At 42.7% G+C, this 27,876-nt stretch overlaps 1 protein-coding gene across 1 annotated transcript in view; it reads right to left on the reverse strand.

Moving 5' to 3' along the window:
- Window positions 1-25,857, reverse strand: part of SNX31 (sorting nexin 31) — a gene marked incomplete at its 5' end in the record, with an annotated part of 28,145 nt that extends 2,288 nt beyond the window's left edge. Inside the window, 14 exon segments of the mRNA XM_080639614.1 lie at window positions 185-262; window positions 2,129-2,224; window positions 2,739-2,942; window positions 3,554-3,583; window positions 3,587-3,646; window positions 4,174-4,243; window positions 6,026-6,113; window positions 7,751-7,841; window positions 10,882-10,992; window positions 19,072-19,136; window positions 20,215-20,319; window positions 20,322-20,328; window positions 25,645-25,719; window positions 25,792-25,857. Coding sequence (XP_080495740.1) covers window positions 185-262; window positions 2,129-2,224; window positions 2,739-2,942; window positions 3,554-3,583; window positions 3,587-3,646; window positions 4,174-4,243; window positions 6,026-6,113; window positions 7,751-7,841; window positions 10,882-10,992; window positions 19,072-19,136; window positions 20,215-20,319; window positions 20,322-20,328; window positions 25,645-25,719; window positions 25,792-25,857 — 1,146 coding nt within the window.
- Between the last annotated feature and the right edge of the window lie 2,019 nt (window positions 25,858-27,876).

Here is a 27,876-nt window from a genome sequence, read left to right on the forward strand (position 1 = left end):
GTTAAAGGTGGTTTATTTCTGTAAAACTGACCAAAGATGTACTTTTTAGTCAATTCATTTGCTACTGAAATGTTAGAACATGTAAGATTCTTTTTCTCAATGGGACTTCTCTCAGCACATTTGAAATAGAGTAGCAGGCTTCTTTTAAATACAAATTCTGACACCAACAAACACACATGCTCACCATTTCTTGGCCTTCTTTGGCTGCCTTTATCATCTGCTCTGATACCATTTTCTTCAAGCAGCTACTGAGCAAAAAGGCCTAAAGAGGATAAACCACAGAACATTCTGATTTCTTCTAGTAAAAGATGTACTCGACTCTTCCATTTGTCCTCCACCAGAAAACTGCAGTCCCTAATACTGAACTACTACTTCCCTGAGTCAGTTCATTTTACTCTGTGCCTAGCATCCTCACAGTGCACCAGATTTGCTGCAGTTGCTTAAAGCCCAGCCTCAGCATGACTAACCCTCACAGTAATGCTCAAAGTCAAGAATAAGAATTTTTATGACTGGCTTTGTAAGGCAAGTTATTCTCTCTAGTTGTCTGTGGCTCTTACCTTAAAGGCTGCTTAATTAAACCAAGGACTAAGTAAGGTTAATCAAAAGCATCAAGACCACTTCAACAAATGAAGCAAGCTGGAGTTCACAGGCACTCAGCACTGTCAAAAACTGAAGGCCTGGTGGTTACATGAGACGGCTGCAGCTGTTTGTAGACCATCTCAGAGTCATATCTTGCACACCTAATATGAACAGAGCAGTATGCACTCATCCCACATATTGGGTACCTAACAAAGGCACCTCAGAGAGGAGTGGTGTTGTTCTTAGTTCCTTAGGCTGTCTGATAAGCATGTACAACTTTCTGGGATACTGCAGCCCAAGTTAAGTTCTGAATTGCACCCTTGAGATGCACCTCACTGTTTACTCTCCAAAAAGCAGCATCTCAGGTAGGGTGTCAAGCACCAAAAGATAAATCGAAGACAAAACATTCTACAACATCAGTGATGAAAGGGGGAACCATCTCTGGTTAAGCTCTAAATCATCCAGTCATGCCATTTTCTGCAGTGGGCTCTTGCATCAAACCTTTGTTTCTTCCACAAAGAAGCATATTTCTGGCCTTTAGCTCTTCCTCACACTTCTGAGCAAAGTGGGACACAGGGTTGCTAATCAACATGTCAGTACATCAAGCATCACCCTAACGGATTTCACAGAGAATTTGTACTGAATTAAGTTGGTTTTGTTGTTTTGGGTTTTTTTTTTTTTTCCCTCCAGCAGCAAAAGAAACTAGAAAGCTTACTGCTTATGGCTCATGTTCTCATAAAATCTAAGTGTGGAAGGAAAATAACACTTACTAAATAGCTGTGTGAACTACATCATCACCCTGGAATTCAGAAGTCATGTGTGATAAATTAAGCATTTTGATTTTAGTTGAAAACTCCTTTCTGCTGCTGGGTTGGTCTCAGAGGCAAGAAAGAGAAGCAGTTTACTTGAATAGCAGGCTATGCACTTTTTATAGAAGCTCTGTACCTAAACTGAGACTGGTGCTGTCTTTGATACTGCAGAGTCTGGATTATTTGCTAGGCAGCATAACCACAGATGGATGACTTGAATTCCTGGATATCTTTCTCTTTAAAGAGCTGCCTGAAAAAACAGTAGGAGGACAGGCATCCTATAAAATCTCATTTAAGAATTATTTATATGTAAAAAAAATATATATATATACTTACGATGTCACATATTCACACCCTCCATTAACCTGTGCTAACATGGCATATTTATATTTGAACAATAAGATTTTTATGGAAAATGGGAGCCCTTGACCTTAGGTAGGTCTGACCAATTAATGATTTTGGATATTTACTGAGACCAGTATATAAATGGCTCCTGTCCACACTCCATCCCAGGCTTGCTGCTGATTGCTAGACATTTCTCTTCAGTGGAAAACAAAAATTCTCCTGCCCTTATACTAGGAACTCAAATGCTTTCCCCCACATAACTCTGTCGCCAGGCTAACCTGCTTGAAAGCATCACTGCTGCTCTCTGGTAGAGATGGATCAGCCACTTCTGAAGATTCCTTATGGTTGAAGATACCTTTTAAGCTGATCCTTTCCCAAAAGGACTGGGAACTGACCTGCTTTGTGTACAAAATTATCCACTGCCATGTGCCTGAGTCATTGTACTCAAATCTAAGCTCCAGAGTGTCTTCTTCACCATCCTTTGTAGCACCCTGTAAAACAAAACCAAAACCAGCCAATGGACAGAAGAAACTACTAAAAGCAACATTAAGGTGTTCAGCCTTAAATCAGAATTAATCAATTAGGTTCGTTTTATATAGCATATAAATAAAGCAGCTGAAATCTGTACCAGCACACTTCTCAGTGAGGGTGCAAGTGGCAGGTAGGACGAGGGAGTCTTTAGAAGCCTAAAGATGGCTAAAGCAGTTGTTTTGCTCCCATGCAAAACTCTCTTGACAACTCTACCTCCAACAGGAAAGCAAAGTGGCAGGTAAAATATGACATGGAATACCACAGAAGGGAGAAATATAGCAGAGTAAAGCTAGATGGTTACTGCTATAAAGGCTGCTAAGGGAGTATGTTTCAGAACAGGTTTGGAGGGAAATATGGGCAAGTGAAAGGGATTTAAAACAGACCACCCCTTCTCCCCAGATCTGTCCTTCCCTGACTACCTTAGTTTTCGTGAAGAAAAAATGAATTCAGATACAGAATCAGTGAAGTACTTACAAGAAAAGCAACCTGCCAGCTTCTTAACCTGTTGATTTTAAAGCTGACCTCTTTGGTCTGGTTAGTAGGCAGTTTTATGCAGCAGTGAATCTCATTGTTGCCGACAAAGATGTCACCTGAGCAGCCTTCTTCTGGATAGTCACAAATGAAAGGATCAATCCGTATGTATCCATAGAACTGCATTTCTCGAATCAGCTCCAGCAACTGCACCAAAAAGACAGAACTGAAGTGATTTGCTGTAAAGGCAAGTGAAATCTAGTGACTTATAAAGGCAAATCTTTCAGATTCCTAACACTTTCTCCTGGGAGGACAGAGATTCACCACAGTATGTCAGTGCTTGATTCAGAGAACAGCACTCACAGTCCAGATTTAGAAACTTCATTTCTAAACACACACACACACTGAATATGAGCTGAGTCTTTTGGATGCTTGTGAGATATGATGATAGGAAGACAAAAACTAACCAGTAAGAACTATGAGAACAGTAGTCCCAGCACTCTGAATTTCCATCTGATCTCCTAACCTGGATGACAAACCTTTGCACCCGAGTTCAGCAAATAATGAATAGCATTCACAGTCAAAAACCTCCTGCTAACCTTCGGGATCGAAGGAATTCTGTTTGGATATTTTAAAATGCTAGCAGAGATGGTAACCTCCTTTTCTATTGGTGGCTCAGTATCTAACCAGGAGATGGGAGACCTGGCTCTCTAGCTCAAACCACTCCACAAAACCATGCTCTATTTTTAAAGTCACATCATTGCTTCAAAAACCACCCCTTTGATCTGTTTATGTTATTTTTAAAAATACCATTTTACCTTTACTTTGTTTGCCTTTTTTTGTAGAAATCAAAGTTCCTGCATCTGCTCTTCTGTTGGTTTAACCCAATTCCTCTCAACTTCCTGGATTGCCTTAAAGAGAGTTTTTTAAAATAGCCAGAGAAGTCAACAAAAATGTATTTCCTTTTGCACACAAACATTTAGAAACACACACAGAGCTTTTTTTTAAACAAGGCCTTTGATTTTAGGTCAAGTTCACTCCACACTGTTCTTTCCTCCTGAATTAACAGTTTCCAAAGCTAGTACATCTCAACACACCTACAGTTCAGAAATCAAATGCTCTCACAGCATAGCAGAGTGCCTACATATTACAGATATAGACACATCTATATACACTTGAAAATAGAGGAAACAGATACCTAAATATCCTAAATATGTCCTTTTAATGCAATACTTTCCCCATGCACAAAACATAGATGAGTTAGAATCTCTAGCACATGACTTTGGAGGGGAAAAGGAACATGATCAAACCACAGCTACACCCAGCACTTAGAAAAGCACAACAAAGCAGTGCTAAACAGGAACCATTTACAAACATTTCAAGAAATATTAATATTGGAAAGATAGCTTTCAAAATTACAAAGACCTTTCAGCTTTACCTGCATATATAGCAAATTCAGTGAAGCTGTACAATCCATCAGCAGTGTGTCAACAGAAGGATCCATATACCTTTTCCAAGCCAACGGGGGAAAAAAAAAAGCAATAAAATATGTAGATATGCTTCTAAATATGGCATTGTGATTTTTCAGCTAAATATGATGGGAGCACAACCTGGAAAGATCCCATTACCAGATTAACGAAACAAAACCCAGATGTGCCTCTAAAGTGTGTGCTATGCTTATTCTTTATGAACCGTAGCAGAATGGAAATAAACTGAAGTCTGGTGATCCAATCTCTCCACCTTGAGTTTGGTGGTACCAAACATAACAGCTGCAGTTTAGAACTAAAACTTTCCTCTTCCTTTTCTCAAACAACTCAGGGTTTGTCTACATAAGAGTTGGTAAGACTCCCAGAGCATCCAGTGCCACGCTGCAGTGCTGAAGTACAAGACAGTACACCAGCCAGCTGCAATACCAGCTACTGTAGAATTGCTGCAGTACAGCAACAAAGCAAGTTAAATACTCAGTTATCGAAGTGCCATGCTGCAACAGCTAGCTTGAGCTGTTTTCTGGAAGGCGGCTTAGGTGAGTCTACATGACAGTATGAATACAGCGGGACAGCTGCATTACATTGAGCAGGCAATACACTTCTGGCAGCACACAAACCACCCCAGGGCTGCCATTTCCTACCTCTGTGCTTTGCAGCTGCATGAGGGGAGAAGTATCTCCTCAGACAGTCACTTTGTCATGTCTTAGAACCACACAGTTCTTTTATTAGGCTGCTAGGTTTTCTAGTTTATAAGGGCACATATAGGGAAACAGAGAAAGCTTTGCAAAGGTCAAGCTCTAGCCCAGCAGATCTAAACCAGACAAGTTACAAGCATCAGATAAGTTTCTGTTGTTTAATGTTTGCTGTCACCAAAAGATATGGTCTGTTCTTCCTCTTCTGTTCCCAAACGTGGTTGTTGCTCTAGCACTCATTTGATGCAGCCAATACAACTCACTAAGCATGCAAAAACCTTTTTTTTTTTCTTCCTCATTGTAGGGAACAGACCAGGCCACAATCACAGTTGTAAGCCATTAGCCAGGCTCAGCTATACTGCCTAACTGCACCCCCAGGGCACTATTTGACAAGCAAGACTTTGGCACCAGATTCCCTGTCCCCGGGGTTTATCCTCACCCACCAGTCATCACGACTGTTTGCCGCACAGCAAACAAGACTGGGGAACTGACCCAGGCCAAAAATAGGCCAGCAAAACCAAATAATTTAACAGCCAGCAACTTGTTTTTAGGCCAGGCTAGCTCACCACTCCAGCTCACCATGTCTGCCACACAGTTCTACCAGCGTAACTGAGGAGGAGCCCGAGGTTTGAGCAAATGAAAGGGAAAGAGTGCACTGCTGCTTAAGCCAGGCCACTTACCAAAAGAAATGCTCAAGCTATGGCCTCAGGTACCTTTTGTATTAGCATATAGAAATGAGCACTTCCAATATAAAGTAACCTCTCTCTGCCCAGAGTTACAGCTTGCAACTCAGAACTTAAAGTTCTTTTCTATGTTGTTTACAACTATATTCCAATTTGTGATGCCTGCATTATGCAAGTATAAAAATTAGGAGGAAAGCAGCCACAAAGCACCTCTATAGGTTCTGAAAGAATAGAGGGAATAACTAGCTGCAGTGATAAAATACAAAACCTGCAGGGCCAGCCAATTCCAGTAACAAACTGGCCTCAGAGAAAACTAGTGAAGTTGCTGAGGCTTAAAGACTTTGTAGCCAAGTTTTTCAAGGGATTTCTTTCTCCATTCATAGCAGTGAACACACATCTTAGTAGTTTCTCTTAAGCTTGTTGCTCACCATGTTCTGATCCCAAGCTTACAGTGCAACTCTTTCATGCTCTGAAGACTCACAAAAGGAAGTTCAAATTCTGCCACTTTTTTCACCACTGAGAAAAGAAGAAAAACCAGAGACAGTCAGTGAAACAGCCCCACTGCTTTCATGTATCAGTTAGTGCTGGTTACCAGTGTCCTTTTGGAGGAGAAAAACCTTAACAAAATTAAATACTGAGTAAAGCATGGAGACAGGTTAGTTATCTTCCTCACTTCTCAAGTGTAAACTTACATAGCTCTATTACTTACAGAATATCTCTGCTCCCTTAGACTATGCTCTTACAGAATATCCTTCTCTCAGAACACAGCTAAGCAGGATAGATGTTTCTGCATTGAAAAGATGTTGAATCAAGCTTCCAGGACTGGTGCTTTTCTTGAACACTGGAACACCAGACAAGCAGTATAACTAACGTACAGCAAGAAAAGCACGTCACTCTTCAGAGGTCACTACTTTCCTGCTCACTCTTAAAAAGGTCTAAAGGCCCAAACCTGTAACCATTTATTTCTAAGCTAATACCACAATTCAGCAGAACACCTAAACATGTCATTTTAAGCGTGTAAGCATTAAACATTTTTTGGCAGTGGACTGTGGGTTACATTTGGACTTGACGTATTTATGAGGAATATTAAAGATGCATAGAAATGTAATTAACTGAAAGACTTATCTTATGCTGTGTATCTGATTATATCTCAATGCAAGGCAAAAATAATTCCATCTGCAACCACAGAAGAGTATACAAAACGTGTTATATCTAGATACATGAGACACAGTAATAGCCAAGGATTCTGTATACTCAGAGATACCTTTCACAGATAGAGAGAAGGGGGCAGGGGAACAACATATCAAATAGACAGGAGAATAAAGTTCCCATGCCACTGGGTAAGCCTGATTTTACTACTGGACCTTCATCTAGAAAAGGTTCAGAAGAGCATTAACACCTTTATACCAATGAGAAGAAAAAAAGCTAAATGTCTCGTTAAGGCCACACAGAGAGGCTGCAAAGCCAAACTTTTCTCCAGTCAGTAACAAACACTGTGTTCACTTCCCTGATGTGACCCAAGCCTATCCCATCCCAGGTCTGTATCCAGCCTCATCCACACAGCTGCCCACATGGGAAACAGGACATCAACAGACCAATGAGGGCAGAAAAGCCCCTTCACACTGACCACAGAGACTCACAACCCTGAGATATAGCTTGCTCAGAACCCTCGTGGTTAAACTTACATTTCTGTCAGTTAAGAAAGGAAACATGTCATAATACAAAGGAAAGTAAGCCACAGACATTGTTTATACATATAACAAAAGAGTTTCCTGTCCCATTGTTAAACTCAGCATGTGATCCGTAAATTAAGAACTGTTTTATGTAGGTATGGCCATCTGATTAATTACCTACCCAGAAGATACACCCAATAGTTCCCATGTGGTAAAGTTGCCACATATTGTGTAAACCAAAAGGAATATATTTGTATGTGAAGGTCTCACCCCTGCACCACACAACATACTGCCATACTTTGTTCCCCACTACTACTCTTTCCAAGCTATGTGGAGAGAGGAATGGAGGGGGTTTATCACACAATGTGGGTCTTTCAGCCTGAGCAGTTTCATACAAGCTCCATTCAGACTCCAGGGTCAGTCACTTCAGACAGCAAAATATCTAAGGGAGGGCTGGTTTAAGCACCATGTAAAACTTACCAGAGAGTGCTCCATTGTCATGATCTTGAAAGAAAAATAAGCTAAAATACTCTATTAATTCTCTTGATAGCCCCATCTTGCACAATTTAACCTTTAAAAACAAAGAAGATCAGGAACTTAGCTATCCATTAGCAGAAATATGTTAAAAGTATTAAACATTCTTTTCCTTAACTTAATTGTTTTCAATTTTTTCCTTATGTCCCATTTAATTGCCTGTTTAAAAACAAATAAAACCATTCCGATATTGCAGCATTTGAGTTTGTGAGGAGTTTCAAACTTAAAAAAGGAGTTTCTAATTTTCAAAAGAACATAAAAATGTAACAAACCAGAAAATGTTTACTGCTCTGTTATGCATTTAAGTATCCTCTAACACAGGGCATCTGCCATGTTCTTCCAAATCTTTATTACTAAATCCTCACATCCTGTTGTACAGTGAGCACTGTGTGCTATATGAGCTAACAACATTGCTCAGGAGCATCACAAATATGTATGTTTACAGGATGTGTGCATTTTCTGAGCTGATAGAGTCCTCTGTTTTTCTAGGAAATATCTAAAAGTCCTGCCCATTTATTGAAAGCACTGGTCTTACTTGCAGGGTTCTACAATTCTGCAAGAGGGCTTCTGACGAGAGCAGACTTGAGGTCTGTTGAGCTTGTATTATTGCATACAGAGGAAAAAATCCTATCCAGCTTGACATCTGGATTTGTTTTAGCTTGCTGTGGCCCCTCTACTGCCCTCTCAGAGAAGATGAAGCAGCACCAACAGAAAATGAACTTATTTGCAGGACCAGCTGAGCAGTGGATTAATGAAGACAGAAAAATCAGGCAGAGGTGAGCACAGAAACTGCTGAATCAGACGGGAGAAATTGTCTTGGTCTGGTTTAGGTCCTGAAAAATCAAAGCATAAGTCAGAGGAGCCATAACCTAAAAGAGCACAGTGCCATCAGAGCATTCCTAAATCCTGCAGTGACCATAATCTCCTGAGATCTCTCAGGAAAGTGGTGTGGCAACTGTAAGAAAACTTTCCACCCCTGAGAATACTCCTGTCATAGCTCATCTGGCAGATTGTGCAACCTGATGGAGGACTCATGCTGTGGTCAAAGAAGTAGGACTTTCTTTGAGCATAAGATGGAAATACTGGTTTTCAGTCTTCTTCCAAAGGGTGACCATCCCAAACCACTTCTAGCTCCGTGTCACAATGGTAGCATTGTAAATTCAATCATCTCCACAGTTCAGAAGGGTTTTCTTCAGCTGGTTTAAAAAGCAGGCATGTTTTTTGTGCATGGAAAAAAGTAGACATTGAGCTAAATATAGGTTGGGAAGAACTGTTCCAAGTTAAAATTGAAGAACACATTCATGAGGTTTTCCTTATACTTGTTAATATGAGGGCTGTTACCAGAGAGGGCAGCAGAGCATAAAAATCACTTGCCTCACACTCAGCTCAGACACCAAATGTAATGGGGAGAGAGTTACAGAAGTTCAGAAAGTACAAAAGACATAAAAGTGAGTATTAGCAGCACTGTCTTCCATTCTTTCTGCCTCTGTGCTAAAAAGTCCCCTTCATAGCATAATACTAAGGATACTGGATGGCATTTCCCAGGAATGTCAAACACACATCTTTCATTCAGTAGGATGTGACTTATTTTATTTCTTGGATCAAAGCACAAGCTGGTATATGCTGCCTGAGCACCAGGACATTAGGGAGTGACCATTGCAAAATCTACCTGCACTGCAAAAAAAGACAGTCAATGTCTCCTGCAAGTCTCCTGTTGCAGGGTCTAAGGCCAACTCTGACACCTTCCCATGGAAGAACCAGTCCTAGCATTGCCTCAGGTGGTGCAAACCCCAGGGCAGAACAAAGCCAGCAAGGGATTACCTTGTGTTATCCAACTCGTGGTAACTGTGCACAGATACTGCATGTATCTGACATGGCCAGACCATGTCAGCTTGATGGAGGAGAACAAATACATGTTCAGCTTGCTTGTACCTATGGCCAGCTGAGAACTACCTCCACAAACTCAGACTGCAAAGGCACAGCAGAAATACAGGTCACAGTTTCCTGCATGATGAGAGGAAGTTTCAGATTCCGATAAAAAATTACTTCCCATCTGGCAGGTGTATGCTTTGTTATTGCTGTAAAGATTAGGAAATGGAAGCAACCAGGGCAGAGGCTTCAGCCTTGCTTGTGCACACACATATGCAAATACACAAAACATGCAGTCACCACTGCTCCCCCTCTCCTGGCGTATGAAGGGAGCCCCATCTGAAAGTTTCAGATGCAAGCCAACCAGTTGTATAAACAACGTTTGGTTGCTCCTGGTTTCAAAATGCAACTAGCAATTGTTTACTGTATGTATTACAACAGCTGTTACAGACATCCCAGGGCCACAGTACTTGAACTGCACCAACAGGAAGCCCCACAGTTCCACAGCAAACATCAGGGGAGGGTTACCAAGCGTTGGAACAGGCTCCACAGGGAAGTGGTGGAGTCACCATCCCTAGAGGTATTTAAAAAGACATGTAGATGAGGTGCTTAGGAACATGATCTAGTGGTAGACTTGGCAGTGCTGGATTAACAGTTGGACTCCTTGATCTTTTCCAACCTAAATGATTCTGTGACACAAAACAAGTAAAGGAGAAGTATGCAGAAAAACACAACATATCAGTTGCACACCAAGTTCTAACAGCAGTGCATCAGCCAGGACGTAAGTCAATATTAGACCATCATTTCTTAAGGTCCTTTCCAACCCTAACTATTCTGCGATTCTATGGTGCTATGTTTAGCACTTTCACTATGCCAAGCCAAAAGGGAGAGTTAATTAAGAGCGTGTCCCTATAAGAAATAGTATATCTTTTCCATCATATAGGAAGGAAATCTGAATTTGACAGCCAAATGCCATAGAAGCAGAGGGTGTGTAACATTAAGAAGAAGCAAATTATGGACAAGTGCAAGAACCAAAAACACGCATGTGCAAAATGAGCAATGCCTCCCACCCCAATAAACCCCTCAAAAAGCACCAGAGGTATTTTTGAATGTCTTCAAATAAGTCTTTTATAATTTCCTGACTGAAATTATCTTTTTTTCCACTTCTCAGAAATGAAAGTTTCAACATAATTCTAGAAACCCATTACCTCTAATATTCTTTCTGCAGTGTCCAATGTCTGGATCTCAAGTCTAATATTGCTGCCATCAGCGAGGTAAACATCCAAAAAGGTTCTCTCGGTTTGGATCTTAAATGTATCCTGTTAGGTAGAAACACAACACTGTTTTATTGCTTTTCATATTGCTGGAGCTCTTCTGAAGATGCTGATGCTCCATTTCCCTATTTACTCAAGTAAAATAAACAATTCAGATTACTGTTTAGTAAACAAGTAAGGTAAGTTACTAAAATTACTGTTAAAGCTTGTAGATGCCAAAAAAACCCCTGAAACACCCAAACATATGCAGAACCACAAGTGGGAAGATACTGCAGAATTAGAGGAAAGTCACTTTGAAGTTAAGCTGAGCCCAGGTTAGTGTCTCAGCATCTGCAGGAATGATGCAGTCACTGTCCTAGGAAGTAGAGACTCCAAAAAGAGGAGGTGGATAAGCAGCTGCATGCAAGTATTCAAAGCCACAATCTTGCCAAAAGCTAAAAAATGCACCCCTGTACCTATAAATAGGAAAATCTCCAGTGAGAATAATGAAGCTATGGTATCTTAACAGAGCCACTGCTACTGTGCAGTGCCAGTGCCCGTGCCCAAGATTCAAAGCCACCACAAAGGGACAGGGTATAAGAAGAAACCTGAAAGCATTTAGGTCATGAGAAAACAGCTCTCAAGTGACCTCAGAGAACTGTCATATATATAGACATAATAAAGGGGTGATTTACAATCTGGAAAACTGAAGTACAGAAGCCGGATCCATGGCCTGTCAGCTGATCATAGATGCAGTCAGACTAGAAGTAAAGCATGCATTTCTAACAGTGAGGCACTGCACAGGAATGGGGTATCTTCCACTGGGTTTATATCAGGACTTTGTATTTCTCTAAAAGATTTTCCTGAACTCAAATTCAGAAAGCCCCATGCCTTGCTATGTATAAGAAATCAAGTTTCTTTTTTCAAGAGAATGGAGACTAGTTTGAGAATTCCCTTGGGGATGCTTCTGGATGAGGTGACAGAAACTCATCACTGCAGCTCCTCTTCCTGTTAACTGCCCTGTACCAGAGGACAGCAACGGTCTTCCTATCATCTTGATTCATTAAGGAGAGATACTTCCCTTGAGACTCATAGTGGAGGAAAATGCTGCAATTATACATACTGCATGCAACATTAATTTTTAATTTCTTGTATCCACCTAGCCTGGTGGAAGATATGGGAGTACTTAAGAAGATCTGGGAGCCCTTAGGTTTCAAGTACTCTCAGGATCTTGCTGCAGAGTCTTCATGGTGCCTGTATATAGGAGCATCTCCTGACTCCCTCATCAACAAGAGCAGGGTGGCAAGGCTGACGTTTATGCTGGGTACTCCACTGCCTCTCTTTGGCTACCCTGGAGAACATAATAGGATGTATCACTCTTAGCTCATACTGGTAACTTTCTGGGGTCTGAAAGACCACATTTTCCAGTAATTCTGGCTTAAGAGTTATTTCAAGGTAAGATCAAATGCAAGCACTGTTTTTCCAAAACATTTAAAAATTAAGAACATGTTGTCAAAAGTTTGTAGAATGATATGTGGGGAAAAAAGGTCTTGCGAAAAAAACAAAACAATTATCTTTTTTATTTAAACAAACTTCCCACAGGTTTTCCTGGCACCAGTATTTCACCTAACTGCATGCCTACACATCTGTTTGCGCATATTAAAGAAGAAGAGAACCTCTTCGTAAGGCATTAAACCAATGCCCTGGCTGGAGTCCTTCTGGGGATCCACACAGATTTAATCTTTATCCTCAAATTAATTTCCTTTTTATCCAGGAGACAGGTCTAATCATTCCTCTTAATTAATATAAGCATTACTTTGCTTCTGTGGAGATACAAAAGCCCCTCTCTTACATCAAGGATCATCATATCTTGTGCTTACCTGAGTACTTTACCACTTTCCTGAAGTGGGAAGGAGCAGACACTTCTTACAAATGCCTTTGGTGCACATATTTTGGCATGAAACATTTCACATGTGATAAAAATGTATGTGAAACTCAGAACAAACATGGGATGCAAACAGCAGAATGAGGTAAAGACATGTAGCTCATCACTGACTCTTGACAAAGAGCAAGCAAGTTTACTACCCAGGCCTCAGAAGTACTGGGTGAAGGTGAGGGCAAAGGCTCACACACCTCAGTGAGCACTTCTGAGTGTGGGCTGTGAGTTGAAGCTCCCACAGGGAAAGGACATGGAAGACTTCATGCACCTACTTCTACCAGATCCTCATTGCTCCTACTGTAGATTTCACAGACTGGGTATAGGCCACCTCATCCACTGTGGCAGCCAAGAGTCAAAGACATAAAGGTCACTTAACCCTTCTGCCACACCAAGAGCACCACTCCTCACAGCATCCTACCCTACTGACCACCTCACTGTTCAGCAATCATGACAGGAAGAAAAAGGGCACTTTCAAGCCACTTCCTAATGGTATGAGTTCTCCAAGAACACCATGCAACTTAACAGTAGGCAGATTAATTTGAAGATCTACAAGAAAGAATGTGTTAGAGAAAAGAAAATCTCAGTCTCATCTACAATGGTCACATTAAATATCACTGTTTAATACTCAATCCAGTGGTTTCTACAGTCTTCAAAAAACTGCTTTATTTATCTTATTTGACTCTGTTGAACTACAGGCACAGCTTCATTTCATGGTCTTGGGGACAAATTTCCTACTTTCTTATCTCCAACTTGTTATCACTGTTCTTTTACTATGGCTATGACACAGCAAACCAAAAATAAGAATTAACTTAAACCATTGGGTTTGGGGGATTTTCTTCCCACTTTATCACATGCTTCTGCACAGAAGACAGAACTGTCTATGCCAGAAGCTCCACATATTGTTCAGTGTTATAAATATTTGTGTTTAGCCTCTTACCAGCAAAGTATTGTTGAGACCAAAAAAATTCTACTTACAGAAAAACAAAAGGAGGAAACAGTGCAGGCTGTAAGGCAGAAGACAGTATTAAGTGAAGAAATACAAATAGACATGTCCCTAAAACAACACAAGAGAATCCAGTATAAGTTTAGTAGAAATACAAAGGGAAGAGCATTTATCAGCATTAGCAATAATCCATTTAGTAAATGCCCATGGCAATCCCAATCACTTCCAACACAGACACAAAAATACTCTTGAAAGGAAGTTGCAGCAGTGAGTCAGAGAAGTTCAGATCTTCTCACAGGCTGCTGTTGTAGTTTTGGAAAAAGTAGCAGAGTCACTGTCTCATCTACTCAAAGCAGGCACCAACACAACTCCCACACCATCACCACCCCCCTCCCCCCATGTTTTGCCAACATGTTCAGCAGTACTTTCCACATTTCCTACACTACTGCTCCTGAAATTCAGGGAACGTGCCATGTAACTAGGATTGGACACTGTCTTGCACTGCTTATTTGAATCTTCCCTTAATGATGCTGCTATCACCTGTGGTAGAAGCTCCTGTAACATCCAGAACTGCTGCCTACTCCCCACTTGCTGGCTCCTGTAGCTTGAAGCACAGATCAGTCATTAAAATAGGAATACAGAATAATATAGAGGCAGTGAGGGTCTTCCCATGTGTTTTGGTGAAAAGAACAAATTCTTTTAACAAACAAAATAAAAACCTCAAATGAATTAAAAACTGCAAATAAAGGAACCAAAAGGGATACCTATTATACAGTTCCCCACTGGGAACTACATCTTTCCTCACAGTTTTCCATTAGAAAACTTAAAATTAAGTGATTTTGTTTTAACAGAAGTCAATGCCAACCTGAACCCTCAGCAAACTCTCAAGGGATTTGTTGCTCAGCTAAGAAGCAAGTGCCATAAAAGGAGAAAGGGTGAGAATGGAGGCCCTTATTACAACATGGTTGAAAAGAACAGCAGGTCAGGGCACTGAACTGAATCTTAACATAGGAAAATAAACCAGACATCCTTGAATTAAAATTCTTCAGAGTTTTCTATGCCAGAAACCTTCCCCCCAACCAGCACACAAGAAATGGGAGCTTTGCACATGAAATTCAGATTTCAGGCCAGCTGTAATTTTAAAATAGAAGTTAATAAATAAGAAACCCAACCTGGTTTGATATGAAGAAATAACATTCTTAGAGCAGTGCTTAAATTGTAGCTATTCAGCCTGACTCCTGTTTGTGTACATACACATCCAAACCCATTTGTGAGTTACAGGACTGTTGAACATGCATTCCTCCACTGCCTGCTGAGTGTGTTGCAAGGGCAGAGAAGAAGCTGCATCATCAGAGACATGGTCTCTGTCCAACAAAATGCAACCCATGATCAGACCAGCTTTGATTCCTGGTAACACCTGCAGATTTCTGGCTTTCATTTTACCTATACTTTCAATAGCACACACACCACAGCTCTCATGTTATTCAGTTCTTGACCTCATGCTTGCTTTTCAGAAGGAAAAGCACATTACAGAGTCCTTTGATGAAGGACTACATAAGAACCCTGCTTTTTGCCTGTTACCAGGCACTGGTTGGCTCTATTTGTTCAAGTTCTCAGAAACTTCTCATCTGTCCCTTCACCCACACCTGAATCCTTTTGCACATGCTAAAGGCTACTGTTTACCAGCAACAGAGACAGGAAAAGGTCAGCCTGCTACATCACTAACTCAAAGCCTCTGCTGCTGCAAGAATTTTATTCATAAATGCATAATGACTGTCCTCACAGCTACATCCCAAATCAACCACCTTACTCCATGGGCACCTAATACAGGGACATACCATGATATTGTTGACTTCCATTAAAAGAAGACTGTTAGGGTTGCACGTAACTGCTCGTACTGTCTTTCTCCTGATGAAAAAGAAGGCACACCATAGCCACAAAAGTCACATCTTGTTAATGACTTCTTGCAAGAACTGTGTCATTTGTCTTTAGGGGCTGCAGGTTCCAGGGCAGATACTGAAGCTTGGTCACTGGCCAAGTCTGCAGAGTTTGGAAGAGTGGAGGTGCAGGAAAGTTACGGGTTCAGTTGTTCAACTCCACTACATGATACCATTGGAAATATTCCAGCAATGTTCACTCTGAGCAAAGCATCCATTGTGCCAAGCTGCTTCCCCATGTGTCAGGAGCCCTCCTGTCCCCTGACAACTCCTCCCATGAGACTAGGTTGCTGAGGAAACAGCCAGAGCTTGCCTATTATAAGGAGCAAACCATAACAACCTATGCAGCAGGTAAAGGTGTTGCTGGGCCAAAAGAGGGGCTTGGAAAGCAGGGTTAACCTGCATGGCCTTGACCCCACTTGAAAAGTTTGCCCTGTTAGGCATGGTACAGGGGGTAGAACTGGTTAGCATGATGTTGAGAGCAGATACAGAAGAGTCATATTCACTACTGTCAGGCAGATGCAGTAAAGCCATGGTCCTTGCACAGCCTTCCCACTCCAGGGAGTGCTCATCTCTGCACAGCCTTCACATTCAGAAGAAAAACACAGGACAAGGACCAAAGGGGTCTCAAATTCAGTCTGATTTTCTTTTGCATCTTCTATTTCAGTCAGTGACATACACAAATCTCTTCAGTGAGAAGCTTAAATACTGCTGGTTTTAAGACAAGCCAAGAAAACAAAGCAAGCACTAGTAGGCTACCTGAGAGAACAGCTCTATTCTCTCTCATAATGAAAGATACAAGTCAAGGTGAAAATAAATCAGCGTAGAATTTTTAGTTAAAAAACCTAGCTTAGCAATCTCATCCATCTCAATCTACTAAAACTGAAGGTTTCTATTACAAAAGCTGGTTTTACCTTCAGACAGATCTGTGCTCAATAAATAGCTGTGGTGGCAGAAAAGTGGCCAACTGCTTCCTGTTCATCACTGCCTGCAGTGTGGTTCCATTGTTACTTCTCCTACATTAGCTGGCAGGTTGCTTGTACAGGTGTGCACTAACTTGTTTCAGGTAGCCAAGACTGCCTAATAAAAGCCAGTCTATGCCACTGACATAAAAGCAGCATGCTATTTCATCACTTTAATGATGCTTTATTCTCGAATCTTTCATTAATCATCCCTCTTGCAATGTAACATAAACAAGAGCAAGTTTGGGGTAATGCCTGGTTTCAATACTAAGTAGCAGTAACACTGAAACCCTTGTAAGCAACATGTAGGATGCCAAGTGCTGCCTACACATCTTCAACAATGAATAAGGAAAGAACAGTACCAAGGTGCTTTAAAGATGAACTTCGCTCCATGTCTTCATCAATGCTGTCACAGAAATTTCATCACTCTGCCATAAACATCGCGCAAGTGCCAGTATACTGATAAATACTGGAACATGCACACCAAAGCCAGTTTGTTGAGCGAAATTCTTCAAAAAGCCAAAATGAATACTTATTCAGCCACCAGTTACACCAATTGAAGGCACCGTGCACAGGTAATGACAGTGGACGCACTCTTGTCTCTCACAGAGTTATTTGACCTCTCTTAGAAGTTTGTTCTTTGCCATAATGAAAGAACACATAAAGCACTACTGTTATTTGTATTAGGAAGCAGTAATTTACATATGCACAACCATTTTTAGTTTAAATTGTAAACAAATAAAAGCTGGAGAAGTCCTGTCTTTGCCAAGCAGTAAGTCTAAACATCATATATGAAACTCCATTGTATTACAGAACAGAAATTTGGGGTAATTTTAGGTCTTGAGAATGTACTAACCTTGTACTAACATTTAAGGTATAATTTAGTGCCTACCTTGAACTCTACAAAATAACTGACTGCTTTTGGTGGCACAGTCATCACATGCCTTAATAAGCACAAACACATATGTACATAACCCATAAATCAAGTATTACACATGTGCTTATCAAGTCACCCCTCTTCACCAAAGGGCCTGTAGTACAGAGAAACCTAAATATACAACATCATTTCTGATGGGGTGTTGACAGAAATCTATTGGCATGCCAAAAGACATCTTTAAACACTGCAAACATACATTTTGAGGAATTATTTCATGCCAGAATGTTGCCAAAAAGAAAGCAATTGGCAGTGTTTGAAGGCAAATGGCAGGCATTCCTGATGGATTTAACTTTCTTTAGCAGACCTGTTATCAGTCTCATCAAAAGTAATTAAGACTCAGCAGTAATTTCTGGGAGTCATCCGTAGGGCTATAGCAGGCATTGGATCAGAACTAAAGAGAGACTACTTGCAAAAGAAATCTGACAGGGACTTTTAATTCACTGTCTTGAGCATTTTGGTAGGTCTGAATTTAAAAGACTGCAAATAAACTGTCTTTTTATCTACAAAGTACATAGGCAAAACCCTTCTAGAATTTGTTAGGAATACTTCTTCATTTCCTACCGTGTTTCTGAACTTCCTTTAATCATACATAGCAAGCAAAGAGCTCTCAAGTCACAAGCCTCTTACATGGTCCTTCAAAACATCTCTCTCCAGAATAACTTACCACAAGTGGGGTTACAGCAGCACCAGAAGCATGCCAAGCACTTCCCAGAAAAGTAAGCAGCATCCCATCCCTGAAAATACTACTGGAGTCATACTGCACTCACCTGCTCCAAACTACCACTATCCTCATAAGAACCACAGCAGCTGGAGAGGTGGTAAGGGAGAAAAAGAGAAATACAGCACCTTGCAGTAGTCAGACACAAGCAAGAGCTATCCAAGCCTGCCAAGGATCATACATGTCATGGACCACATGAAAATGGATTTGCAAGAGTTATCTAGGTTGCACCAGCCCAAATACAATGCCAGATTCTGCCCATCACTACAGTTGCAAGATAAGAGAACATGACATTTTCACAGCAGTCATCAATACACTTATCAGTCCAAAGCACTGACACTACCAAAAAGCATTTACAGCTGCAAAATCCAAGCATGTGTGTAATCCTTCTATTGAGCTCTCACAAAGACTCTTTCTGGGAACTGTTTAGATTCATCAGATACACCACAGGATATAAAACCAAAGCAAACAGTTCTTTCCATGTGAGAAAGAAGTTCATATATGGACAAAACAATAATACCACTATTATTATTGCCACCCAGGCTTCACAGAGAGCACTCTGTCATCGGAACTCACTGCTTTACAAGACAGAGAAATACTCTAAGAACACAAGGAAAGGAAGATAGCAAAGGAAGCCTTTAACTCAGGAGGTAGGATATTTCAACTCTTTCATATAACAAACTATTTGGCTGAAAAATTCAAAACTTACCTGCTGTAGCTTTTGAAAAAAACCTCTGAAGACATCACTATTGGTAACATTTGAATCCAAAGTAACTGAAAAACAAGAGGAAAACAGGGAGGGAGGAAGCCAAACTTAGCCAAAAGATGGCTAACGTCTAAAAAGTTGTATACATGACTGTTGGTTAAACTACTTTACTTATCCTTTGGTTTCTGGCACAGCTACCTTTACTAGCCTGTTGTTAAATCATTGAAGCTATGACAAGTGCAAAACACATGTAGTGTTGCTATTCTCTCAAAGCAAAACTACGGGAAGGTGCTTGGCCACATAAATCCATGGTCATTCTTGGCCACTAATGCCAAAAGTAACTGTTGAATACTTAAGCAAGAAAGATCAAATAATGACCAAGTTTTAAAGACTAATCTTAAGGTTTTGTTTTGTAAGTCAAGTCCTGGCACAAAGTATTTGAGGCCATAGGCTACAAAACCTCTTCAAGCTCATCCCCTCACACACCCTTCTTTTGAGGTAGTTGAATATTTTTATTTATTTAATTTCCTGGCTTATATGAATTTCCCGAGATGCATTCTAAGATCCTGCAAACCTAGTTTATAAAACAACACATTCTGCCTGAGATTTTTCTTCAACCTCATTATAATTATGACAAGTCAACCTGGAAACTCTTAAAGGGAAGAGGCTGATGCAGAGCCCAGTTCCATACTATGTTTCCACCAGTCCAAGTGCCTGCCTTTTTTGCCTCCCTCTTTTACCCACCAGCCATGAGTTCTCACAGCCCCATGTCAGCTTTGGCAGCTGTGAAGCAGAAGAGATGGTTAGCTCAGCTCACTGATCTGGAAGAACAGTGAAAAGCCAGACCACAGGCTGCCACTGGAAGGCTAAAGTGAATTAAGTTTAGTGTGAAACTGCACCTTTACATTTTGGGAAAGCTGCAGAAAGACAGCTGCTTCAGAAATAAGAGAAATAAGATATGCCGCTGTTCTACAGGCAGTGAACCAGACAGGACAGGGCTGCAACGCCTAGTCCCAGCCTTTTAGACACAGCCTTATTCAGCAGAGCATAGAAGGTAAAGCACCCTGCAGTCATAATTAGAGACACATCCTCAAAGGTTTTACCCTTCTGTATGAAAGGTGATCAGGTTGTTCTAGCCAGGCTTACCATTCTGAAGGTACTGCTCCAGCTGAGACCATCTCTCATCTGCCATTGACTTGGTCATTGTCAGGTAAAACCTTGGAGGAAAAGCAGGCACAGCACTCCCAAAAGCTGCCTCAGCTGCAAAACAGCCAAAGGAAAGCTACAGATCAGTGAAGAAACATTTATAGTTTCCAAGGAACTTTCAATTCTCTCTTGTTTTGACAGTGAGACATGATGACCTACAAAGGGCACAAGGTACCCACCCAGAACCTCCCTGAGGGCCATCAGGGACCACAGCAAGGGCAAAGCATTTGCCTGGGCAACCACCAGAAGAAGCCCAACTGAGCAGCCTCTTTTGACAGGTTTCTCATTTTCAGTCTTACCACTTCTGAGCTCCTGCTCCGAGCCAGAAAAGTAGCATTGTATTAACCTTATCAGCTAGGTCTTATATACCTCATGGACAAACAAGGTATGGTTAGAGATGTCTTCTTTTCCCAATATGTCCATACAGGATTTCTTTGACCTATATCCAGAGAACTACACTTTCAGAGCTGGTGACTTCTGCCCTTGATTAGTGCTACCTCAGAGGCTTTTATTAGTTTGTTTGTGAGAGGTAGTAACTTTTATCAGATAATCAAACACTGTCAAAGAAAAAAAACCAAACCAAACTAAAACCAAACCACACACGCATAAAACCCCAAATAAACAAAAAACAAACAGAGACTCTTTCAGGAACACAAACTATCTGAGAGTTTGATCCTTGCTCCAGCTGTATTAGCTGGCTAACAAGAGCATGATGTCTCTGTATAAACCCTACCACTGCATGTATAATCACACCTGTAAGGACTGGAGAACTGCAATTACCTCATGCTAACATAAGAAGTTATAGGTTTGGGCAGTAGTTGATCACTTGGAAGTGTAAAAATTCTCTGCCATAGGCAAATTATCTCAAGAGAAGGATTAGCTATTCCTTCAGCTAAATTAAATCGATATAGCATCTGATCAGGAAAATGAGACTCCTGTAGTATGCCGAGACATTCCTACTAATTAAATTTTAAGCACCAGTATTCAACTCAGCAATTAGCATCATTAAATCCCCTGAAAAATGACATTTTCCCTCTGGCCGCAGCTGCCCGTGTCTTTCACATGGCTCCAGCAGCTGAAGCTTGAAGAAAAAACAAAGCTTACTCCTGCAAGAATTAGCAATACATTTTCCTGCCCACTGGCTAAAACCAGGAGTAAGGCATATTCTGACAGATCCACTTTCCCTACAGTGGCCACACACTGCCGATTCCGAGTTCTTGTTTATTAGATATGCATGAATTACTCAAGAGACACAGCAAAAAGAGTTAGGTAGCATAACACGCTTTGGTTCTATGTAAAGCTAAGAGTAATAGCTAAGTATAGAGGGCTTTTTATCTTCAAAGTCCTTCATGTATGTGGTCTTCCCCCAGGGACTGAAAAATATTATCTCTGCTCTACAGGCAGGCAAACTGAGGAGATGCAGCAAAAAAACCTGCCAGAAGTCAGTAAGGCAGAGCCACACTGACAAGGAGGTCCTTTCTCTTCCCTCTGTGTTCAGGCCATGTCTCACCTACACAGAGTGGTACCATCTGTTATCATCTGCTTGCACAAGCTGAGACTCTGGCCTACTTAGAGTAAAATAAACTAAAATGAATTTATCTCAGTGACAGCTGCTTGGTCAGTTTCCTGAACCACAGTTGTGTGTCCCCAGGATCTGGCCTAGAGAGAAGAGAAACTTCTCCAACCAATTAAAGAAAACTACCCCTAAACTAAGTGTGTATTAGTGGGGTGGACTTTCAACACTATACACAATCAGCCACCAGCATGGAATTTCATTCTAGCAGAATGAAACTGGACAGTATTTGTCTTCACAAACTCAATCTACATTATAAATGCAAGTCATCAACACTGTACCTGGTGGTGCCAGGTGCCTGCTGCCCTGCCATGTGAATGCCACCGTAAGAGACAGATCCCCTACCCAAAACCTGCTGCTGACCTTCCCTCTTCTTCCCCCTTCAAGGCTTTGGGTTTCTTTCTGCAACCTAAAGACACCCCACAGAAAACACATATCTCAGCCCAAGCCAGGGTACCCTGAGCACTGCCATTTTCTCTTGGCTGGACCTACCTGACCAGGCAGCCATCCAGAGCAATCAGTGTTGCATTTCACTCTTAACCCTACAGAGGATACATCCTATTTACTCCCTGCCTTGAAATACAGCAGTGAATGCCCCCAAAATATGCAAGAAATAATCAGTTCCTTTCAGTCCTACAACAGAACATAGATTCATTATTATGATATTTGTTTAGAGAGCAGCTGCCAAACTAAAAAGCCAAATGCAAAAAATCACAACATCAAAGGCGGAAACAAGGGAGAGCCTGTGTCTTCAGCAGCTGCTCAATTTTGAGGGCATCTAGTAACATTTTTAGTGCACAAAGCACCATCCAGGTAATCTCCAGCCCCACTCTAGTTTGTCACTTGTATATTCTTGCAAGAGAGCCTTACCTCTCCATAAACAGAATAAAGACCCACAGCCTTAATAGGGGTGGTCTGGTCAGTGTGCAGTCCCCACAGAACTAAAGCCAGAGAACACAGCTACAGCACACTGACTAGCTTTACTTGTATAAATCCAGGCCAAAGCTTAGATCCTTAAAATGCACATCCATTTGCCATCGACACTCCTGCTGAAGCTGCTCACAGTCATTTGCTGAGAATGGCTACAAAAGTCTGAGTTCAGCAAGTGCAAACAATAAGGAATGCTGCCCAACATTTATGGTGATCATCCCTAGCAAAACAAGGCTGATCCTTCAGCTCTTCTTCCTGTTGCTAATGCTTAATACCTAAATACTCAAGACAGAAGAGGGAATGAAAACTGTATTTCACACAAGCAAAAGCTCTAGGTCCTAAAAGAAGTGACAGGAGGGGAGAAGGCAGAGCCACCTCTGAACACTCTTACAGCCAAGACAAAGCCTCAGACCAAGACAGGCACTTTCTGGCATCCACAGTCAAGTGCCTGTCCCCACAGGAGAAGGGCTAAAGCTGCACTGCTCTCCCCAGCATTTCTGCCAGCCCTGTCTAAGCAACTTTTCCTAAGCAAGATGTCTTTTAGGATATCATTCTTGATAGTTCACACTTCCATCTATACTATTTGTTTTTGGGTGCTCAGCTTAAGGCTGAGAATCCCATTTGGAAATAAGGCACACAGAAGAAAGGAAATGTTGCTCAGAGTTAGTATACCTGCACCTCCTCATTCAACAGTGTATCTGAAACCTCATATGCTCCATCACACCACACTGCTTCTGAACAGTTGTTCCCTTCAGACAGTTCTTTTGTAGGAAACAACCACTCTGGGAGACAGAAAGGAGCTGAGTTTGGAAGTGTCAAGCAACAGAAGTACTCTCAGAATATAAAGTGACAGGGAGCAGCAAGAGAAAAGGGGCAGATAAGGCACAGCATCACAACAAAAATTCCATGTCCTGATTTTGTATCACAAGTTAGGAGAGGAGCTTGTAGAGGTGGAATAGCAGTGCTTTAGAAATCATCACCTTGAAGGAGATCAGAAGCACAATTAGTCCAGAGCAGTGTTCAGAAATTATTGTCAAGTACAGTTATGCAGGAATCTCTCCACAGGGGAAGCTTATTCCTAATTGTTATCCATCACAGAACTGCTGCATGTGTGGGACACACTGATCAGGAGGGTTAAATTACTGTATCCTGGAGTTTAAGACTTCTTTATGTGTGCATTTCTCTACCTTAACAAAACATTTAAAGCAAAATAAGCGGAACAGGATGTAATGATTATAGACAAGCATCTTGCATAAGGATAGGGAAGGCAATTAAGGGACAGCAGTGTAGTTGTAAGCTTCAAGACCGAGTATGGCAGTTACCAACAGCAGGAATGAAGCAATTAAAAATAAAAATCACCTAAGAAGTTGTAAAGCCCAGCAAGGGGCAAACTGTTAGTAACACAGCATGCAGGGAAGGAGAAGATTTTGCTGAGCGTGTTAATGAAGTTAAACTCTTGAGCAAGAAATCGTAAGCCTTGAAGAAAAAGCATACAAATACATAAGCTGATTTATTAGTTCAGATATGTTATCCAAAATGCTCCATTAACCAAAGCAAAATATTACAGTGAGAGCTCCCACAGGGAAAAGAATTGCAGAGGTTGGGGCACAAAAGCACACCTCAGCAAACACAGTTTCCTGTGGCAGCCCTGCTGCTGACTCAGCTGTTTTTTAGCTATGCTGCTCCAACTGCTTGTTCAGTCACACAGAGTTGGGAGAGATGCATCCATCTCCATCTGGAGTTACCTGGCTGGCTGTAAGAACTGCTCCACAGTGGTTCTATCATTGCAGCTGAGAGCACAGAGAGGAGGCTGCTAAGAGAAGGAGCGCCTACCTAACCCACTACCACGAGAAATGTTCATCAAACAGGGGCCTAAAATAGGGCTGTCAAGGTAAAATAAGGCTGCTCAGCAAGGACGACCCACACTGACAGAAGAGCTGGGAGAGATCTTGCTTGGAGCCAAAGACTGGCAAAGGCCAGAGAGATCAGGCTTAGCAAAGAGAAGGCTGGCAGCCATTCTGCTTCCATGAAAAAGCTCAAATCACATGCTCCCTTTTACCATCATAAAAAAAAATGAAACAGAGGATAGAGGGGAAAGGGACAGAGGCAACTCGACAAGAAACAAAACAAAAGCAGAGATAAACAGACAGGTTCACCCTGAAATACTCCACATTATTTCCTAATGCCCACTGTTCCTTTGAATACTCCAGGCCTGTGTTCCAGCTGTTTTGTAATTGCCTTCGGGGAAAGGGTCACTCCTGAGGTATTCACTTAGGCAATTCAGGCCAAAGGATCCAACACTCAAGTTAAGCCCTGCCTTGTCCAAAACACCCTGCGCTGACTGTGCAGATTGCATGGACTGACCTCTACACACTTCTTAGACTTGTTCACAGGATTAAAGACCTCTTATTGGGGTGCAGTTGCACCTCTCTCCCAGAGCCCAAGGGAAAGAGGCATTTGGAGCCCACAGCTTGGCCAGTGCATCCCACTAAGCCAGCTTACAATACCCTTCTGTCACATCTCTCGGCTGTCTTCGGATTTGCCTCTCATTTGTTGCTGGATTTCACCCTGCAAACACGGATGCCACACAAGCAGAAACTCTGCCTTTCCAACAGCCCAGCGCTGGGGGGACCAGGCGCATCCTACCTCCGAGATCAGCATGAAGGAAGACTTCAATAACACGCATTTGGGCAGAAACAACTCGTTGTTCTCATCCCATACAGCGTCTGCGAGGGCCTGGAGAGCCCCTCCTGCCCGGCAGCCCTCGCGGGGCCCGGCGTGCTGCAGGGCCCGCCGGTCCCCCTCAGGCTGCCCTCCCGAGGCTTTCCGGGGTGCCCGTCGCCCCGCCATGCCCCGGCCGGCCTCACCTGCGCGTCCCACCGGCGGAGCTGGCTGTACCGCGCCTTGCCGAGCAGGAAGCCCTCCAGACACACCGAGTACACCTGCAAGCACACCGCCGTCACACCACGCCCGGCCCGAACCACCCCGCCGCCCGTTCCGCTCCCCGCGCCCACCACGTAGCGCCCGCCGCGCTTCTCCCGCAGCTCCTCGGCGGCGGTGATGCTGAAGTGCAGCTTCATGGCGGGGCCCACCCGGGCCATCCTCTCGCGGCAGCGGCAGAGCTGAGGGAGACACCGGGCGGCGCGGGCAGGAGCGAGCACGGCGCCAGGAGGCGCTGCAACCGCGCAGGCACTGAAACAGAACGGTCCTTAAGGCGCTATCTCGGCGGCAGCTTTTAATTAACATCCCTCCGGAAAAGGTTAATTAACACTCCCCGAAATAGGGGCCTGTGGTGGGGATAGTTGCGCGGCAGGGCCTTGGTGGGGTAATGGGGGAAACGAATGGCCTGTAGGGAAAGGGGGCTGGAAGGGCAGCAGGGATGACGGGCACTGTTTGGTGCCAAGCAGTGAAGGAGGTGTGAGTAGCGCCGGGAAGTGGGCTACAAAGTGACAATCCACTATGAAGTGATAATTCGCTGGTTTTCAAGGAACAGGAATTAGGAACCAACCGGTGAGAGCGGTATGCAGCAGGTTTATAAGAAAATAAAGTAATTTTTCCCCGCAGTGCCTCACTGAAGGTCAAACACAGTTAAAACAGCAGGTCCCTCTCTGCCATGGGACTTTCATACATCGCTAATTGCCAGACAATAAAGATGAGTTACAATTGCTGTGTTTCATAGCGTATTTCTGGTACCCCTGAGGGAAAGGCTGAGGGAGCCACTGTGGAAGTTCTCACAGCCTTACCCAAGCAGTGTGAGCTGTTGGAGACATGAAATGAGTTCATCAGCGTGGCAACAATGCAGCTGAAATGGCTCTGCTGCAGGCTGGGACCTGGCATAAGTGCAGTGCTGTGCCCTCACCAAAAGGAAGACAATTACTCCAGGAAGGCCATGGTTCACCGACTGACCTGGGGAAAACCCTTCCCAGTGGAACAAGAAGTGTTTTTCGAGAAACAGGGTTAACTGTGGGCATTCTTGAGCAAATGGAGAAGACTTGGTAAAATAACATTGTGCAACATGTTTGATAACTTGACTTGTTTCTCTTCTTCATCTGTGCAGACAAATACAACCAGTCTGATGACTTGTGGAGCACCCATTGTAACCTGCCTGTTACAGAGCAAATGCTGGAGCTCCTGGTGCCACAGCTGCCCTGTTGCACCTGGGAGATGAGGCACCCACACTCCAGGCAGCTTTGGAAGAACTTTCCTTCCCCTCCTGAGCAAGGCTGTGTGCATCCTTGTTTGCATCCCAGGCCACTCTTGTGGCTGGGATGTGGCAAATGTGGCAATTCCCCGTCATTACTTGTAACCTGGGAGACAAAGTGGCTGCAGAACGAGTTTGATGGAAAAAACGGCGGTATAGCAGACAGAGGAAGAGCTCTTTGCTCTGTGACATGGGCAGGAATCTTCCACTTCTGCTGCCATTCTAGGTTGGTGGTCTCTTCTCATCTGCCTGAATCTGGTTCCCCTCTGGAAAACGATGGAAGGGGAAATCGGCACCCTTTTGTGGCAAATCTCTCTAACAGTGGCAAGGGGCAGAATTAAGCAAGCTTCCGCCTACAGATGTGGCAATGCGATATGTTTGGAGAGCGCTTTTTGAACTGTAATCCCTGTTTTATGTCATCTGCTGACTTCAGGTTTAACCTAGACCGTGTGTAACCCAAGGTCCCAGTTACCACAATGTGACTCAACCAGTTAGTGTGCCCTGGGCATCATTTCTGTTTTTTGGATGCTCAGATATCACATGGAACATTTTAAAGTGTCCTCAGAGCTATAATAAAGTACATACCTCTGGATAGCTATAGCCAGCTGGAACATCACTTGATTAGGGATGTTTCTTCAGCAGATTATGTGGGAAGCAGGAGACTATTTGGCACAGATATACTGCTTTTAGTACGTAATGTGCAACAGGCCAGAGCAGCCCTGCGGAGAAGGACTTGGGGGTGTTGGTCGATAAGAAAATGAACATGAGCCGGCTTCAGTGTGCGCTCGCAGCCCAGAAAGCCAACTGTATCCTGGGCTGCATCAAGAGGAGTGTGACCAGCAGGTCGAAGGAGGTGATCCTGCCCCTCTACTCTGCTCTCGTGAGACCTCACTTGGAG

This window comes from Psittacula echo (assembly GCF_963264785.1).
Source record: "Psittacula echo genome assembly, chromosome: 2".
NCBI lineage: Eukaryota > Metazoa > Chordata > Aves > Psittaciformes > Psittacidae > Psittacula > Psittacula echo.